General features: G+C 44.0%; 1 protein-coding gene across 2 annotated transcripts; it reads right to left on the bottom strand.

Annotated features, from left to right (window-relative positions):
• Positions 1–639: 639 nt before the first annotated feature.
• Positions 640–16,952, bottom strand: LPAR3 (lysophosphatidic acid receptor 3). 2 transcript variants are annotated; one of them, XM_090146433.1, is made up of 5 exons: positions 16,569–16,952; positions 13,678–13,875; positions 11,840–12,318; positions 8,507–9,264; positions 640–2,895 (listed from the first exon to the last, which is right to left on the bottom strand). In XM_090146433.1, the coding sequence occupies exons 4-5, from the start codon at positions 9,240–9,242 to the stop codon at positions 2,546–2,548; spliced, it is 1,086 nt and encodes a 361-aa protein (XP_090002559.1). In that variant the 5' UTR covers positions 9,243–9,264; positions 11,840–12,318; positions 13,678–13,875; positions 16,569–16,952; the 3' UTR covers positions 640–2,545. The 2 variants fall into 2 exon arrangements, with proteins under 2 accessions (XP_090002559.1, XP_031455910.1); XM_031600050.2 differs by lacking the exon at positions 13,678–13,875.
• Positions 16,953–17,013: the final 61 nt, after the last annotated feature.

Below are 17,013 nucleotides of genomic sequence, written 5' to 3'. Positions count from 1 at the left end.
TTCCTGTTCTGACCTTGTCACCTTAGAGCTCCCTTACTTGAAGGGTAAGGGAGTAGCTCTCCAAGGAAGAATCATGCCAAAATAGAGGGCATGGCACAATACAAAGTGCCGTTCACAGAGCATCATTTTACTTATTTAGGGAGGTGGGGGGAGCAGGGAAAAATATCCTTGGTTGTTTTCTCATTTAAAAAACAAAACCACAAAGACTAGAACTGCTGGCCTCAAGTCTTTCTACTTGTGCCAGACCTATGGTTAATGCTGCTCTGCCTTTCATGACAAGAGTCCACCTTGTGAGCTGCTCTACAACCAGCACAGCCCTTTACCTTTACAGGATTCACTTTTCCTGCTTACCTGAAAAAGTAAGCCACACATGGTTTACTTTTGCAGCCCAAATCCTGAGTTCTGCGGGAGAAATCTAGTATTTTGTCCATTGCTGGACATGGTCCCGGGTCTTCATGCAAGTTCTCTTTAGGCCCCAACCCAACTAAGCATTATACTGCTACATTTATTGGCACCACTAGCCAATCTTATTCAAACAAAAACCTTTATATGAGAGTATAAAACAAGGTTTCCCCACCATCATTTTTGTGGTGCCAGGCAACGTTCAATCACCATCCAAACAGGAAACAAAACAAGTGGTTTACTTTTAAGTAGCATTTTATTTTCCTTTAGCTTTGTATACTGAGTTTCAGCCTAGCTAGCATAAACCATGCACTACATGTAGCTCTAGAGACAAACATGTTCATGATGTGCTGCTGCAATGTCACTGGTTCTAGAAAGCACAATTTTACATACTTTGCAGAACACCAAACTAATGAAGTAGTAATTGCACAAGAACATTGCATTATAATGGCAAAAACAAACAAACACACATGTAAACCTTTGCAGCATTATTCATAAATACAGCACTTACCTTGAAATTTTAGGCCATACCCCTTCTAGCTAACTTGCATTACAGGGGAGCTCTCTGAACAAGGGCTTGCTGTGTTTGTAAGCCAAGGTCTGCTGAGCAATTCCCCAGTGCCTTCTACAAAACTGCAGCTCAATCTTTAAGCCAGGTGCTGGTTCTGCTTTGGCCAGCACAATCCAGACACCTACATGCAAGTTGTGTCAAAAGAATTTGCCCAAACCAAATAACTAATTATCTTTTGGACTCATATGACATGCTCTTGATGTTGCTCCCCAACAATTTCAGGTGGCCAAAACTTCCCAAAATGAAGTCATTCATTGATCAACAATCAGGTTTTCTTTAAGACAACACAGGTAGCTCTTGTTATATCACAGCACCGAGAAATTCACGTTCCAATTATTAAACTAAAAGTTTACAACTTAAAAGCATTACTCTTGGACTTTAAGTTGCTGGATTCCTATTAGAGCATAGTCTCTAAGTCAAAACTTAATGGTTTTTGGGCTGTGGCTGCATCCACGCTGGACACAATAGTCATAATGCTGAAAGCCCTTCATTGCTCATTTTCTCATGGCCTCTTCATCCCTCAAGCATTGTCCAGTAAGAACTGCTTGTAAATCAGAGGTTAAATATGAACTGATTGTCTGACCCTGTCTGGATCACTTTGTAATCTTGTAGGGGTTATGTTGTCTTCGGGATTTTTCTTCTTTAATTTCTATTTTAAATAGCTTAATTGAGCCTATGTATAACATATCTTATACATATGTTATAGACATGTATATACATGTATAGACACCCCTTAGAAGTTTGCCCTCTTACAACAGGGTTTCAGGTATCATTTCCCTCAGTGGCACAGCAGTTACAAAGAGGGGTGAACCACCCATCTGATATTATCCGGTAGTAAGAAGAGAGTATAATGAATCCAGCCATGCTGCTTTGCTCTTAGTCCACCTTCCACAGCTGCCTACGTGACAGCAGCAAAGCATTCAGCACATCTCCTTGCAGCACTCGTGCCTGTGTGGGAGCAGTAATCACTCTTGTGCTTTCTGTAATGATTTATGGTTGACTTGGATATACACATGCACAGGTATTTGGTCTTCCCATCACAGCTGCGTTTCTGGCACAGCTTTAATAAACCATCAAACTACCTATCTTGAAAGTAAGAGGAGTAAGAGAGAAGGTAGGTATGAACTATTTCATGAACTTTGTAAACACAGAAAGCAAACAGGCCACAAATTCTGTCCAGCCCAGCCTACAGCCCTCCTCAAGAAAACTCTCAAAGCATGAATACCATGCACTGGAGGTTCTCACTATGTTGTTTACATTTTGCTTCCATGAACAAAAAATGTTTCTCATATGTGCTTACTCCAGTCACAAAAAACTAATTTCAGGTATCAGAAAAGAAAAAGGAAAATTAAAAAAAAAAAAAAAGAGAGAGAGAAAGATTGCAGCACAAAGTTTTTTCATTACAAAGTGTTTTTCCATCAGGCAATTATTTATAAGAACTTTTGTTAACACTGGAGTTGAGGCTCTGGAACAAAATGGATATATTGTTTACTAGCTTTGCCAGTCAATCTGCTCTTACAAAACTTCTCCCTTCCCCCTCCGGTTCTCAGCCAAGTCAGTCTCTTGAATCACTCAGGAGTTGCCCTTTTCACCAAGATCTCCTTTTCCACAAATTGTCCCTTGAATAATGCCATCTTCAATGTACTGCCCTGTGGTGTCTGTGCTCCTGCCAAGCACAGTTGAGGGAATTCGTGATGAGCGTCTCTCCTGGTTCCTATCATCAGAGGAGCAGCAAAGCATTCTCTTCATGGTACCCCACATCTCATCATCTTTGTAGGAATAAATTACTGGATTCATAACAGAGTTCAGCAGGGCCAGGAGAAGAAACCACCTTTTCACATTCTGAACCCCACAGTTGGTACAGTTCAGGCCATCGAGCAGCAAGACAACCAGGCCAGGAGTCCAGCAGACAACAAATGCACCTAGAAATAAAAGAGAGTGAGAAAGTCAAGCAAAAAAAAAAAAAAAAAAAAAAAACCAATCCAAAAAACACTTCAGACTGCCAGGGGATTTCTTTCATCTTATGAGGCTATGTGTTCATCAAAAATTTACAAAAAATTAAAAAAGGAGAGGACAAAATAATGTCAGCAGCAAAACTGCATCTACTATAGCTTCTCTGCCTGGCCCAGAACACACAGCTCACAGTAGCCTGCAGGGAGAGAGCATCCAGCTGCTGGCAGCCCCAGCCTGAACACAGGTGGAAAAAGGTCCTTACAATAGCAACATGTCCAATCTGGTAGATAAACAAGACCTCTGAAGATCACAGCTAGCACTTTGAATGGAGATGATGTCTTCTCTTCATTTCTCCCTTGTATTCTGGAAGATAGCCAGAGGCTTCCCACTACCACCACTTGTAAGGGAGAATAGAGAAATAAACTAACAGATGAGTTAATGAAGATGAATCAAAATGAGAGTGGTGAAACAAGAAGACAGAAGCCCAGCCCTGGAGCAGCAGGGTTGCCTCCATCTGGGGGTGAAGCTGGTGGGGTGGGGGGTGGGAGGGGACGGACATGGCAACTCAACAGGGTCCCAGGCCCAAGAGGGATCCCAGCACATCCCCATCTCTGCCTGCTTCCTGCAGCACCACCAGCTCCCAGGTCCTCGCCTGGGAGCCCACTGAGAACACGGCCCTGCCATGGTGATGCTAACTTAGCACAAGCCACAATTGCTGCCTGACATACTGAAATAGAAAATTACAACTGTGTGTGAAAGCACACTTCAAATATTATACTGAGGAAATTCCGATCATTTATAACAGCCCTTTTTGGGGCTTTAAAAAATGAAACACATAAGGATGATAGCAGCTACATGCTAAGAAGCTCTCCTGGGATTCTCATTATCTGTTTGGCCATTTTGGTCCTGCTCATTTCCAGGAGACTGATGATTCTTCCCATGCCCAAGCTATGACCAGCCCCCAGGGCAGGCCAGCTATTGGCAGGACCTGGCCTGGAAGCACCTCTGGCATCCAGCGCTCATTCTGTGCAGCACCTGCTTGCGTAGCAATACACACAGCCCCCAGCCAGGAGTTCAGTGGGCACAGTGCACATCTGAAGGGCAAGCCATATAACAGCATATAAGAACAACTCATATGTTATACTGGATACTGAGCATTATATCCAGGGCAACACAGTGCAGATCTTGATGCAAAATAATCCTCTTGCAGATATTTCTTTTCTTTTGAAGAGCTTCATAAAGAATCCAGGTGAAGTGCAATCAATGAGTTTACTGTGTTCCTAGAAGTACTATGCAGCATGCAAAGGCAAGAGACTAACTCCTTCAGAAAACACATTTTCTGTTCTGCTGTGCCAAGATGTTTGTGATGCTAAGTACCAATTTCATAGTGTTAGCTTAGAGTTAATGGTCAGCATCAGTAACATTCCTCCAGCACCACTGGCACCAGGAGCAGCAGGCTGCCACCACAATGCACTTTCTCTGGTCAGTCCCCACACTACGCACTGGTTTGGCCCCACCATGCTGAGTAAGCAGCAGTGACACTAAGTTTTACAGTCTCAGTGGAGCAAATACTGCACTGGTTTACTGTCCTGGGGCTAAGGGCAAATCCCACCCACTGCAGCCAGCACTGGAACCAGACCACCCAAACCAGAATGACTACATGAGAGGCTCAGCAAATATTCGGACACAGTGCTTTTGCAGGCCACCAAGAGTCACTGGCGAACTTGTTGGCAACCATGCCAGCTCCATGCAGAAATTAATGTGGCAGCAAGCTCTTCCCTGAGCAAGCACAGAAAGCATTCCTTTTACAGTACCACAGCATGCAAAGTGCAGCACTGCTTTCCTGAAAGTCAGCAGAAGAAACAGACCCAAAGCCAGATTTAACAGAATTTGACCTTCAAACAAATCCTGAGCTCAGCAGGCAGCCTAAGTCCATGAATTCCCAGGATACACTGCAGGAGACCTATCAATGTTGCAAAGGCAAAAGTAAAGGGAGATGACATCTGCAGACACCTCTCTGCTATCCAGAGCACAGCATGCAGAACTTTAATTCCCCACTCTGGGAGGCTGCACCCAATCCATGACCAAGGACAGGGAGAGAGGGGAATGCAGTGATAGCACGGGGGCTTCTACTCTACCCCAAATACACATTGTTCTGTAGGGATACAACCTAAATGACTCACATCCTACTCACAGCAAGGTGCTGGTGAAAGCAAGGCACCGAGACTTATAGCCTTTCTAGGATTAAACTATTTTTAATCACAGATCTTTCAGAGGGAGCCATGGTTAAACATAAGTATAAGCCTTTCTTTTGTCCCTCTGGTGATTTTCTTTGCAGTCTTTTTTCCCCGTAGCAGATCCTCTCCCTGACAAATTGCCACACTTCCAAAATAATTTCTTTTCTGGGACTCTAAAATTCAGAGCGTGACATGAAGCAAAGTCTGGCTGCAGCGTGAACCGGAACTGCTCTGAGACTTCACTCCGGATTAGGGGAGATCGGGTATCACAGTGCCTCAAGGTCAATGTGAGGATTTTTCACTAGTTTGGAAACATGGACTTCCTTGTAGATTGCATCATCTATACTTAAAAATGAAGGAATTCCTGTGTACCTGGAAGCACTACTGAGGCTTTGCCGTAAATCTCTCCACATCCAAGCTGTCTCTCTGCGTGCCAACAATAAGAAGGAAAATAAAAAAACCAGCCACAACCAATGTGGCAGCTTCCAGCTGTCCTTGCCACATGTGCACATAAGTTAAAACAGCATGTTACTGATTAAACAATATATTTACTAGCACTAAAAGTCATCTTCCTCAAGGCAGCTATTTCATCAGGAATGTCACTGTCAAGTTCAGATGAGCTGTGGCACACACCCCACCTGGACATCACACACACTTGCCTCTGCCTGTCCTCTAAGCCACAACTGCATGCTCAGCCAGTACTAAGGCATGGCTGAGGATTTTAGCCTCTTTTGCTAGGTTTCCTAGTTCCAATCATGTAACTCCCCACAGTTTGGCATGCCAAAGGAATGTTACTTCTGCTGCTTCTAACCTGCGATGGATGATGGGGGCTATGGCAAAAGAAGAGATGACAGGGACCTCAGTCCAGGTCTCTGAAGGAGCTATGCAAGCTCAAAGAGTGGTGCAAAGAACTGTCTGCAGCTGAGATCACCATGCACCCAGAAAGTTAAACTGAAACAAGGGCTCACTGGCACCTAACTGCAGGACCATGGGAGAACTCCACTTGTAGAGGACAGCAATGTTCTGGAAATGATGCCTTGCCTCCACCTCCTTCCCCAGGGAGGAGAGTATGCCAACAGCACCCAGCTGCAGGCAGACCACATGGCAGCAGGATTTTGTCCTGAAGCTGCCATGACGCCAAGAAGGCATGTTAGCAAGCACCGTTGTTCTCATCACATTTCCTCCACAACAGAGCTTCCTGGAATTACTTTTAACTAAGATCACATCAGGCTTTTACTGCAAAGCATCTTTATACATTTAAGAGCAAACCACTGAAAGTAACTGTCTTGAGCTGAAAACCCCAAATCCACATACTGCATATAGCTATATGTTGTTGCAACAATGGATACAAAAATAGCTTTAAAAGCATCAGAAATGGTCACTTGAGGGCTCTTTTGGTAATCAGAAAGACCAGAAAACATGGCTATCCAGTTTCTAATGCCTTTTGCATAGTGTGCTTGGATGACTAGGCCAGGAATGCATATTCAAGCTGTTCTAAGAAATTCTTATTCCTAGAAATAATCATTTATAAAAAGCCTCACAGAGCTAACATTTGTAGGATTGGTATGAAGGAAAATGCTAAGAAACATTTCCTGACACTGGAGTTTGGAATAGGTGATACATGCATTCATTTGACTTCTATGGAGGCAGTTTCTGTTTTGATTATGCTTCTGATTGGCAAAGTAAAAATGATGAGCTACAAAGCAGCACACAGACTTTCTAAGTAAAATTTGCCTGTCTCAGCAAGCTATACCACCAGATGCTTTGTCTGAATCATAGTTTAATCTGGTGGCTTACACGCCATTCTGGAAGTAAGAAAAAGCTGACATTGATCTTGAAATCAACCCTAAGGCCCCTTCTCCCCAGCAAAAGAAAAAAAGAACTTGAAAGGAAGGACATGAACTTTGAAGTAAGTTATTTCTTTCCTGAATGCCTAAGAAGGAGCAGGAATGGATTCATACTGCCTCAAGAAACAAGTGTAAATAATTACACCCAGAGGGCTTTGTTCTGGTCTTTGGACTTAATCCTATAGGTGCTCTCCACACTGCTCACTCTCTCTGCCTGTACCAGCTCTTCCCAGTACAAAGACCTCTTAGCTCTGCTGGGCAAACACACACTAGCACTAAGAGCTAACAGAATTATTCCTAGATTCTACTCAGCCCTGTCTAGGTTTGCTTTATACAACATTACAGCAGTAGCCTTCACTAAAGAATGATTACAAATAAATAGCTCTGCTTTCCTTCTTTATCTTAAGGATTTCTTGTCTACACATCCGACCTCAAAAATGGAAAAGACTGGCATAACTGAGGTTTGTCGAGGCAAAGGGGAGATGGCAGAGTAGCCAGCTGCATGCAGTACAAAGCAGAAGGTCTGGGTGAGACTTTCTCAGGCCCAGAAACATCTCTACTATTGTTCCTGAAGGAATACAGCTAAGCTAGATACAAGTCAGTACCACTGTACAGCACACAGCTGTGTCCCATGTACATATGAACACCAACTTCCCCCAAAGCTCCATCTGTCTCACACTGGCTCATACAACATCAGAAGTAAAGCCATATTCATGGCCTCAGAGTCCCCACCACCTGAGCTGGTGGCAGCCCAGTTCCACCGTGATGAGCTGCACAAGCCATACTTAAGTGAAGTCTGTCTTTTACATAACATCCCATTCAGATTGAAGTCTTCCTTGATAAAATTCACCATGCCAGCCAACATTTTCTTCCAACAAAAAAGCCATCAACTCTGGGCCCCTCTAATTTATTTGAAAAGCAGCTGCATCACAACTAGCTGCAGTGAACTGAGCTGCTTAACTATCCAGAGCATCTTCAGTGCAAAATCTATGTAAAATCTCAAGATGAAGGTGTATTTTCCTCTTACAAAACTAGTCTCTGGCAGGAGAAAAATCACAGATCCACCAAACATCCTTTTCTATCCCCAGGGAAGGTACATTTGCAAGTAGAATAGCTAGTAAACTCAGGAAACAGCCAAAAGGATTCAGGACCTTGTGCAGATACAGAAGAACAACTTTTGGAAAGTATTTTTTCTAGGTAGCAGCAATTCTTCCTAAGCCTTCCTCCACAGTTATGTTACAACTCGCTCTTCTCACCAACAAAGAACGTATAATTTGTATTTTGTAAAAAGCTGCCTACAATCAAGCAGCCTGAGCATTTACCAAACAGAGACGCTTATCTTCTAAGAGTTGACTGGCTGTCTACTTCAAGCTGCTGTTTCAAGCAACTTTTGTTTCACAGTTCAAGTCGGACAGAAGGCTAACCAACTTCAGGGCTTCACTGAGTTTTCATTTTGTTTGTACACATGATTGGCTACATGGTTGGCAGCCTCTTACCTAAAAGAGTCATGACGGTCTTCATAAGCTTCACAGGGGTCCTCCTGCGGCTAATAGATCCACTAGTGTGCGATGACAAGACATTAGTTTTCCGCTGGACATACATGTAGATTCTTATGTAAACCACCACCATAATAAAGAAAACAACAAGGTTTAGGACACTCCAGAACACCAAGTAACTTCTACTGTAAATAGGTGCCAAGGAAGAGCAGGCAGAAATGTCACAGAGGCAGTTCCAACCCAAGGTAGGAACAGCACCCATGAAAATGGCAATGGCCCAAATAGATATAATTAAGAAGGTGACTCTCTTCTTCGTGAGATTACTGTGGATCTTCATCCGCATGATCGACATGTGCCGCTCAACTGCTATGACAAGGAGATTCACCAGGGAAGCCGTCAGGCTCGTGTCCAGAAGACCCTGACGCAGAAACCAGCGGTTAACAGTTAATGTCTTAGACACAGGGCCAGTGTGAAACATCAAGAAGACATAAGCAATCCCAGCGAAAAAGTCCGCAGCAGCTAAATTGGCCAACAGATAGTAAAATGGAAAATGAAACCGCTTGTTTTTGACCACGGCTGCTATGACCAATGAATTCGAAATGAAAATGAAGAGGCAGAAAAATGTCCCAAAACACAGAACACCAATAAGCGGTGGCCCTGTCCACTCATCTGCTGTGTGAGTGTTTGTCCTATTATAAAAGAAGTCCATGCTCTTATCATAGTAACATTCATTCATCCTGGATTACAGCCCCTGCATCCTAGAAGGGAAAAAAGAAAAAATTAAAATTAACTACTGATCCGTGCTTGAATCACCATAACTAACAGCTTTCTTCTGGGAGCAAAGGAAGGGGTATGAGAAGGCATATATTTGGATGCCTCAAGAAAATCACTGATGTTGTACAATTTAATGCAGGAGATATTGTCCACCAAAGGACTGCAAGGCCTGATGCTTTGATGAACTAGGAATTTTCCAAAAATTGTACCTTGCTTATAAGCCCCCCCTGCTGCAGTCCCCTTGCATTAACAGTCACTCCGTGCAGGCAGCAACATGGAAGTTAAGAGGTTAACAGTGACTTCCTGGAGGTCAAAAAGAAGTCTGAGCAACAGCCAGGCTCTTCTGACTCTGAAATCCCATGTTTGAGCCACAGCCCCATCATTATTTCCATTTCTTAGTGTATCCAGTCAGGACAGAGGAGCATAAATCATAACTCTTCCATTTTACTGGCTAACAATGAAAAGCCTATTACTGGAAACGTCTTTTTTTTCCCATTATATATTAATGAATGTAATAACTTATGTATATAAAATGCTAAAGGCATTTTATACACATATATATTCTGAGCATGTGCCAGTTATTTACTGCTACAGGATTTAAGTAGATGTGCAGAAATGGGAAAGAAACACTGCACATATTTGATGGCACTGAAGCCACAGATTATTTTATTGGGCTGTCAACCCAAAGCCCTGTGAGCAACACACACACCCACCAATTATCTCCAGACCCAAAACACAGTTCCCTAACCAACTGCAGGACACAGAACACTCCAACACAGCAGTAGCACTGGGCTGTTCTCTTACATCCACTCGGCACTGTTTTGGACTATGAATGTAATAGAGGGGGAGGTCTGGTTTCCAGATGACAGTACACTTCAGCTTCTCCAGTGAGGTCAGTGTCAGCTGCCTGGGCCATCTGACTGCATTTTTTGTAAACCAAAAAGAGTTCAAACTGATTTACATAGGCAGTGGCTGCTCTTTGAGAGCAAAGGCTTTGCAGCTGGGTGTGAATTGATGTCTGATTACCACTAGGCTTCATGTTTTCTGTCTGGATCTGAGTAAGTGACTTCACTAACAGATCCTATATAAGGTTTGCTAAACCCAGGAACCCAACTGTAGCACGAGATGCTGGCCACAGCAGGCACCAAACAGAGCAGCTCCCAAGGACAGGAGGTGCAGGAACACAGTGTTGCTGAGGGAAACACGGTGCCAGATCCATAAGCCTCCTCAGGAGCCTTGGAGTGTAAGTGAGACAGAGAAGAAGGCTTAGTGGGGCCAAAAAGAGGGAAGAATAACAGATAAAATGGGCACAGGCAGAGATGTAAAGCAGGCATAGGCTTTTTACTTCTGTAACTAATTCTGAATACAGATAAAGATCAGGTTCACTTAGGTAATCACAGGCTAATAATGGACTAGCAGTTATATTTCATCTCTGTATTGACTGAGAAGCAAATTAAGCAACCCCCAGCAGGCTGGCTAACAATTCACATTTATATTAAAAATACTTTGAGTTATAAAAGGTTTGTCTTCTTTTATTTAAGTTATACTACACTGGCTGTTTCTCTCCTCCAATATTTCTGTCATCTAATTTTAAATCACTTCATACTGCTCAACAGTTACTACTTGCAGCAAACTGAACATTTTTTGAATACTTCATTTTCCTAAACTTGCTCCTTGCCCCTTCTGGTTTCAACCCTACACCATGTAGTCAGCAGGAAGGCCAGCAGCTTGACACTGGTTTCTATTTTATCATTCCCAAGAACCTAGGCAACCACTTTTTATGAAAGAATCTCTTATTTAAAGCATCAAATTCAAGTAGCTAGAAGTAAGAACAGTTGTTTAAGGATAGGAAGTGGAAGGAAGCAAGTAAATCATCCCCTGCACTGAAATATGACAAAGCAACTCTCCATCTAAAAATAAAGGGGTTTCAGCAACTCAGATCCACCATCAGGAGTCACAGAGATCCGTGCCTATCTATCTCTTGTTGCTCAAAGCAGCATGGTAGAGTTGAGCAGTCAGTAAATCTCACATTTTTACTCAGAAACTACTCAGAACAAGCTGCAATTAAATCTGTAAGTGACCAGAAGTCCCCAGGCAGCTACAGAAAACAGCCACTGGAGCTGGGAGCCCTGCCCAGTGCAGGTGGCTCTGGGCTCACCCACTGAGGCAGAAAAGGGCTTGATGAGCCTGGCAGGGAGCTTCTGCAGAACAACACAAGCGCCTGCATATAGAACTAGCATTTTGAGCAAGAACAGTAGGGGAAAAAAAAATCTGTGAAAATTACAGGGAAGGATTTCTGAACACATATCTTACTGTGTAATCATCTCAAGAGTTGGATCTCTTGCTTGCCAGTGACAAGAGAGTAAAAAGATACAAAAAAATGTCTGCAGATCTCATCTGGAGAATGAGCTTAAAGAGAATCATAATATCAACTCTGAACTTTAATTCTAAATACTACAGATTATTGAGATACCATCCTCATTTGAAACAGTTCCCTCCCCCAAAAGAATAAAAACATCCATCAGTACTTCTTCACTAAAATAATCAAGGAACACTCACTGTCACACAGCACAGCTCAAACGACAAATGACGTCGGAAGCACTGCCTTGTGATGTTGAGCTAAGGCAGGAGGAGCAGAACACCATTCAGCTGAGGTCTCAGGCTCACAGAGCTGGCTCTGGATATGTCCAGGCAGAGGCTGCATCCATGTGGGAGCTGAACAACTGAACAGCTAGTGTGCATCCCAGTGCTGCAGAGCACCAGGCTGCTAGTGCCAGTCTATGCATGCAGAGCACACCTCACTCCAGAGCCCATCCAGAGTGTGGGTATTTCACACCTCCATTTCACTCCTGTGTCCTCACAGCAGAACCAGGCTGACCTCAGGGCAGCTGTATCCTCACAGGTGCTGCATCACATGTGAGGAGATATCCCATATTTTCCAGAGTGACACAGGTTAGCACACTGCAGGATTTGATTCTCCAGGTCATCTCTTCTGCACCCAAACAGGAGATCTTTTTCTTAATTAGGGCAGATCTAAACTTAAGAAAAATAAACGTATTAAGTATTAGACATTTTAGATTAAGTATTTTAAAACAAATAATTGAAAAATCAGGCATAATATTATTAGTCCAAGTTATAAAATTAATAGAAACTGAAGCAGTAGAAAAACAGCTAGACCTTTTATCTTGGAAGTAGCTTTCATCAGCTTGGTATTGGCAGCATTTATGGCAGAGGACAATAAGCAATCTCCATTCATTACCTCTGTGTCGCTCACAGTTTTACAGACCTCCACACAGACCTTCAGAAACTCTAAATATATGACTATATTTGTCAGTCAATATACAGTAGCTATATACTGTATATTCTTCAGGTGGGCTACTCTATTTGCTTGCAGCAAGTCACTTGAATGTGAAAACTTTAATAGTGCCAAGAAGCATATCCTTGTTAAAAAGGCTATTTTCCTCAGTCTATTTAATGAGTTCAGTTCAACTAACGGTGGCTACAAATATCAGGAGCTGACAGACTCTGAAGTAAGCTTTCCTCTAGCACACCAAGTACGCATACACTTTGTGTGGGAGAAGTTATCTGCTCCAAAAATATCAGAAGATTTGATTTGGTTGAACTGTTTGCAAACACAAAAAGCATACGTTCTGAATGCTCCCCATTCCAGGGTATCTTCAGCTCTGCTAACTGAAAGACAGCTTGCATATCTGAGTTGATTCTGCATTCCTCTATGCAAGCACAACTTGCGTCAAGTCAGAATGTATCCTTCACACTTTGATCTAAAATTAACGTGGCCTTCTCAACAGTTTGTCATCATTAACACAGCCAGTTCTGAAGGAAAACTCAAACAGCATTTTAGTCAGAGACTTTTAAGAGAAGGTCAGCCTAAAATTTCATCTGCAAGCCATGGAGTAATTCACAGCACACAGCACAGCTTCCCTGCCTTTCCTGTCCAATGAAAGTCACGTTTCAAGGCATTTGCCATAAGCTCACGGCAAAGCTGGCATCAGGTGGGGACATGAGAAGCTGCTGCCCTGCTGCTGTTTGAGGGCAGCAGGACAGGAGCAGACAGGCTGTGAAGAGCAGGTGTGGTGCGCTCCAGGCTGCAGCAGAGCAGGAAGGCAGAGAAGTGCCACAGGCCACAATAGGACAGAGCCCTAGCAGGTCCCGGGGACTGATCATAGAACAGCTCAGGCACACAGGGCTGGTCACACTGACATACACATGCTGCAAGCACTGCAGGCAGAGAAAGGAAGCAAGCAGCAGCTGCTGCCCACCTGCATGTCCTGTGTGAAAGCTAAAACAGAAATCCCACGGACAGCAGACGGCCCTGCAGCAACACTAGCCCAGTAGAGGCTGGGTGCCTGCAGACCACCCCGCAAGGCAACACTTACGCCTTAGGCAGACAAGGACACTCCAGATCTCCTCTGGTTCCAGCAGGCTGGCACCCCTACACTTCCATTTCTCCAGCCACCGAGAAGCTCCTCCTGCCATGCTCCACAGGGAAGGCAGAAGGCAGGCAGGCCACCTGCAGCAGCAGTACCAGATCACCAGTCCAGCAAGAGAAGCAGTTCTGTGTTCCACTCCACACCCTGAATGCATGCATGGCCACAGAGGGAAACAACGCAGCTAAATGATTGCACGGTAACCGAAGAAACCCATTCAGGTTACCTCAGCTTAAAAAGAAAGAAATGCCAGTGCTGACAAGGGTGTGTAATGCAATCCCAGCCAAAAATGTTAATATGTAACTGTAAGAAGGAATCTGGTGAGGTAAGCTCCCACTTCACTCTGAATTGTCTTTAAAAGTTAATTGCTATTATACAAAAATCAGTTTAGAGAAATGGATGAAAAGGAAGTTTTTCCTTAAATCCCCATTCTCAGTCAAGTCAGTTTGTGACACACGCAGAACATAATGTTATCCGTGAGCACCTCAGACTTTAAACCAAAGACTTTTTATCTGGTACCATTAGAGGATGCGGTGGACGCCAATACGCATTTGGCAGGTTTTACAGAGACAAATTATCTCCGAAGTAACCATTTTAAGTTTGGTTTATGAAGGAAATTCTATGGGCGCTGCCCGTACTTGGAAGACCACACCACACAGCCCACTTCAAGGCACTAAGAACACAATTTTTAAATCCATTCTTTTAAAAGAAGCTTTAGAAGTTATAAAGCTTAATGAGCATGCTGTTGAACACAGAGAATTTACTTATTACTACAGAAACCCATTTCTGTCTGTGGTTAGCTCTTTTTCTTCATAACTTCAGATAATTGACTTTAAACACAGATTGAGCATACACAAGTAGCGTTATTATATTATTCTAAAGGCAGTTGAAGACCAAGATAAGGAGAACAGAGTGCCACATCCATTTCTACTTCAAGCCTGCTTCATTTCCATAATGTTAAGCTCATGGAAACGCTCAGACTTCCACCAGGGTTCTCATCTCATACACGAACAGCCCATTTTAATAGCATCATAGTTTGGACTAAAGTGGGAAAGGATGGGATGAGGGAAGCCAAGAAAATTCTGTAGGCACGCTGCATTTTTAAGACATAAATAATTTCTCTTTGAATTACTTCTATGTTCAGTGACTCGTTAGGTGGCGGAAAAACTTAAGGCTTCATAAGTTGTCTAATAGCCTTATTATTGTTTGCAGGATGCGGGGTATAAACAAAAGAGTCTTAAGAAAAGCATTAAACCTATCAAAACTTTAGGACCTCAAAACTAAATATTTAAATTGCAAGGACGGGAAGCAGTACCGCCAACCATGGACCACAGCGCCTTGTACACACAGACTGATAAGAGGCTGGAAATCACTACTGCACACAGCAGTGTCACCCTGTGCATGCCTGTGGCAGTGCTGGTGCCCTGCAACTACTGCCAGCTGTGAGGACAGCCAGGCTGGGAAGCATGAGGGCACCTACATGAGTCCTGGCAAAGCTCAGCATCGTCTCCTGGCATGCCTCCAGCACAGCTACCCTACTGCTAAGGTTTTTGAAAGCTCTGATCCCTACAAGCAGTTGTTAGGGACAGCTACCAAGCAACTCACTAGTTACCACAGGTTTAGACTTCAGACTTTGGTAATTTAAGACTTTCTTAAATTATGGTTTACTAAATCTATATATGGAGTCCAAACTAAAAACTTCACTGCAAAGCTTTCATTTAAAGTCTCCTTTAAGTGTGGTTCTGGAAGGAGCTGGCAGGTCATCCTATAATGTGGAAACAGACACAGTACTTAAAGTATTTAAAAACTGTTCAGATAGCCTTTACAAGGTAAAACATGCTCCTAGAAAATACCTGCTCTGCTTTTAAACTAAGCTGGCCATTTCTCTAGACCCTTCTCACCAGCAAAGTAATCACCAGCAGATCCATTTCTTGCAGTCCAGCACACAGAACTCAAACGCTGGACGCACAAACCCTTTCAGCACGTTCACCATCAAGTGAGCTTTCATTTTTCATTCTCAAGCCACTGCTGATTAAAAAAAGCCACCTGCCTGTATCTGACCAGGTAACAGATTCAGAGCCCTGATTTGCAAGCACATGCTTCACTGGAAGCGGTAGGGATGGTGGGCTCTGAAACATACCTGCTAGGCATGGGGAAGTGGACCTAACTGCTTTAAAAACAATCAGAATTCATCCAGAGGTATGAATCTTGAAGACCAACTGCTTCTACATTCTTTTTGATATCCTATACCTCAGAAATTATGTTTTGTTACCTGATAGCATAAGGACTGTACCAGAGGGTGCTTTCAAGAGTTAGTTGTCAAAAAAGGACCCAGCCAGTTCAGCTGCCCTGAAGCTGCAGCCTGCTGCTCTGCAAAGAGCCAAATAAATACACCAGCTTTACTTGAGATAAAGCCACATCTTTTCTGATTGTGCTTCTTTCATTTTAGTTCATTTTCAGCACACAAACTTAATGAAATTGAGTTTTTCCACCATATAGCTCGTTTTCAGTTGTGCTTCTTGCTAAACCTCTCAGAAGACCACAGGAACATGCAAGAAACCACATATGCTCAAAGAAGCAAGCTACAGCAACACATCACCAGCCTGTAATGGTAATCGGCCTTTTCTAGGCTCACTTCGCAGAAGGGAGAACAGACTGATGCACACTCACACAGAAGGTGAAAACAAAGATACGAGCTCTTTTTTTCCCTTGATGCAAAAACAATTGGAAGTAGCCGTACAAAACAACATTCACGAATTTCTCAGAGCATCACGCATCTCAAGGCCATACCTTACAAGTAACTTCACAGAGCACAGCAAACATCCGTACTCCGTACTTACTGCCAGCGCCTTAGCGGGACACGGCGCGCGTACACATCCAGAGGTGAGCAAAGCCAGGTGACACCCGCGGAACTACACGTGTGCGTGGGACTCCCGCTGCCGTCGCACCGCGTCACAGCCTGCGCGCACGGGGCAGCCCCGAGCCGCTCGGTTCCCCTCGCAGCGGAGGACGGCTGGCACGCCGGTGTCAAGAGTTGATAAGACTGCAGAAAGCGCTGCTCTACTCCGCTACGAGAAGCGAAGTTCACAGATCCCGAAGCCGATGCAGCCTACAGCCAAGCCGTTCCATCGCTGCCGGGCTTCGCTCTCCGGCCCCGCGACCCTCCCGCCCCCCGGCCCGGCCCGGCGGGGTGCCGGGGCCCTGCCCGGTGCCGCGGCTCCGCTGGAACTCACCGGCAGCCTCCGGAGCCGCGCCCGCCGCCCGGAGCCGCCCGCCCGCCGCCCG

The sequence above is a fragment of the Phasianus colchicus genome, chromosome 9, assembly GCF_987193195.1.
Source record: "Phasianus colchicus chromosome 9, bPhaCol1.hap1.1, whole genome shotgun sequence".
NCBI classification, from domain to species: Eukaryota; Metazoa; Chordata; class Aves; order Galliformes; family Phasianidae; genus Phasianus; species Phasianus colchicus.
Note: the sequence above shows the minus strand (reverse complement) of the source record. Positions and strands in the feature narration are given on the sequence as shown.

Bases quoted from the DNA above. Each gene is read 5' to 3' on its own strand.
- LPAR3 (XM_090146433.1), bottom strand. From the start codon at position 9,242: ATGAATGAATGTTACTATGATAAGAGCATGGACTTCTTTTATAATAGG. The intron at 2,896-8,506 runs GTAAGAGGCTGC...TTTTATTTCTAG, and splicing joins GACCGTCATGACTCTTTTAG to GTGCATTTGTTGTCTGCTGG.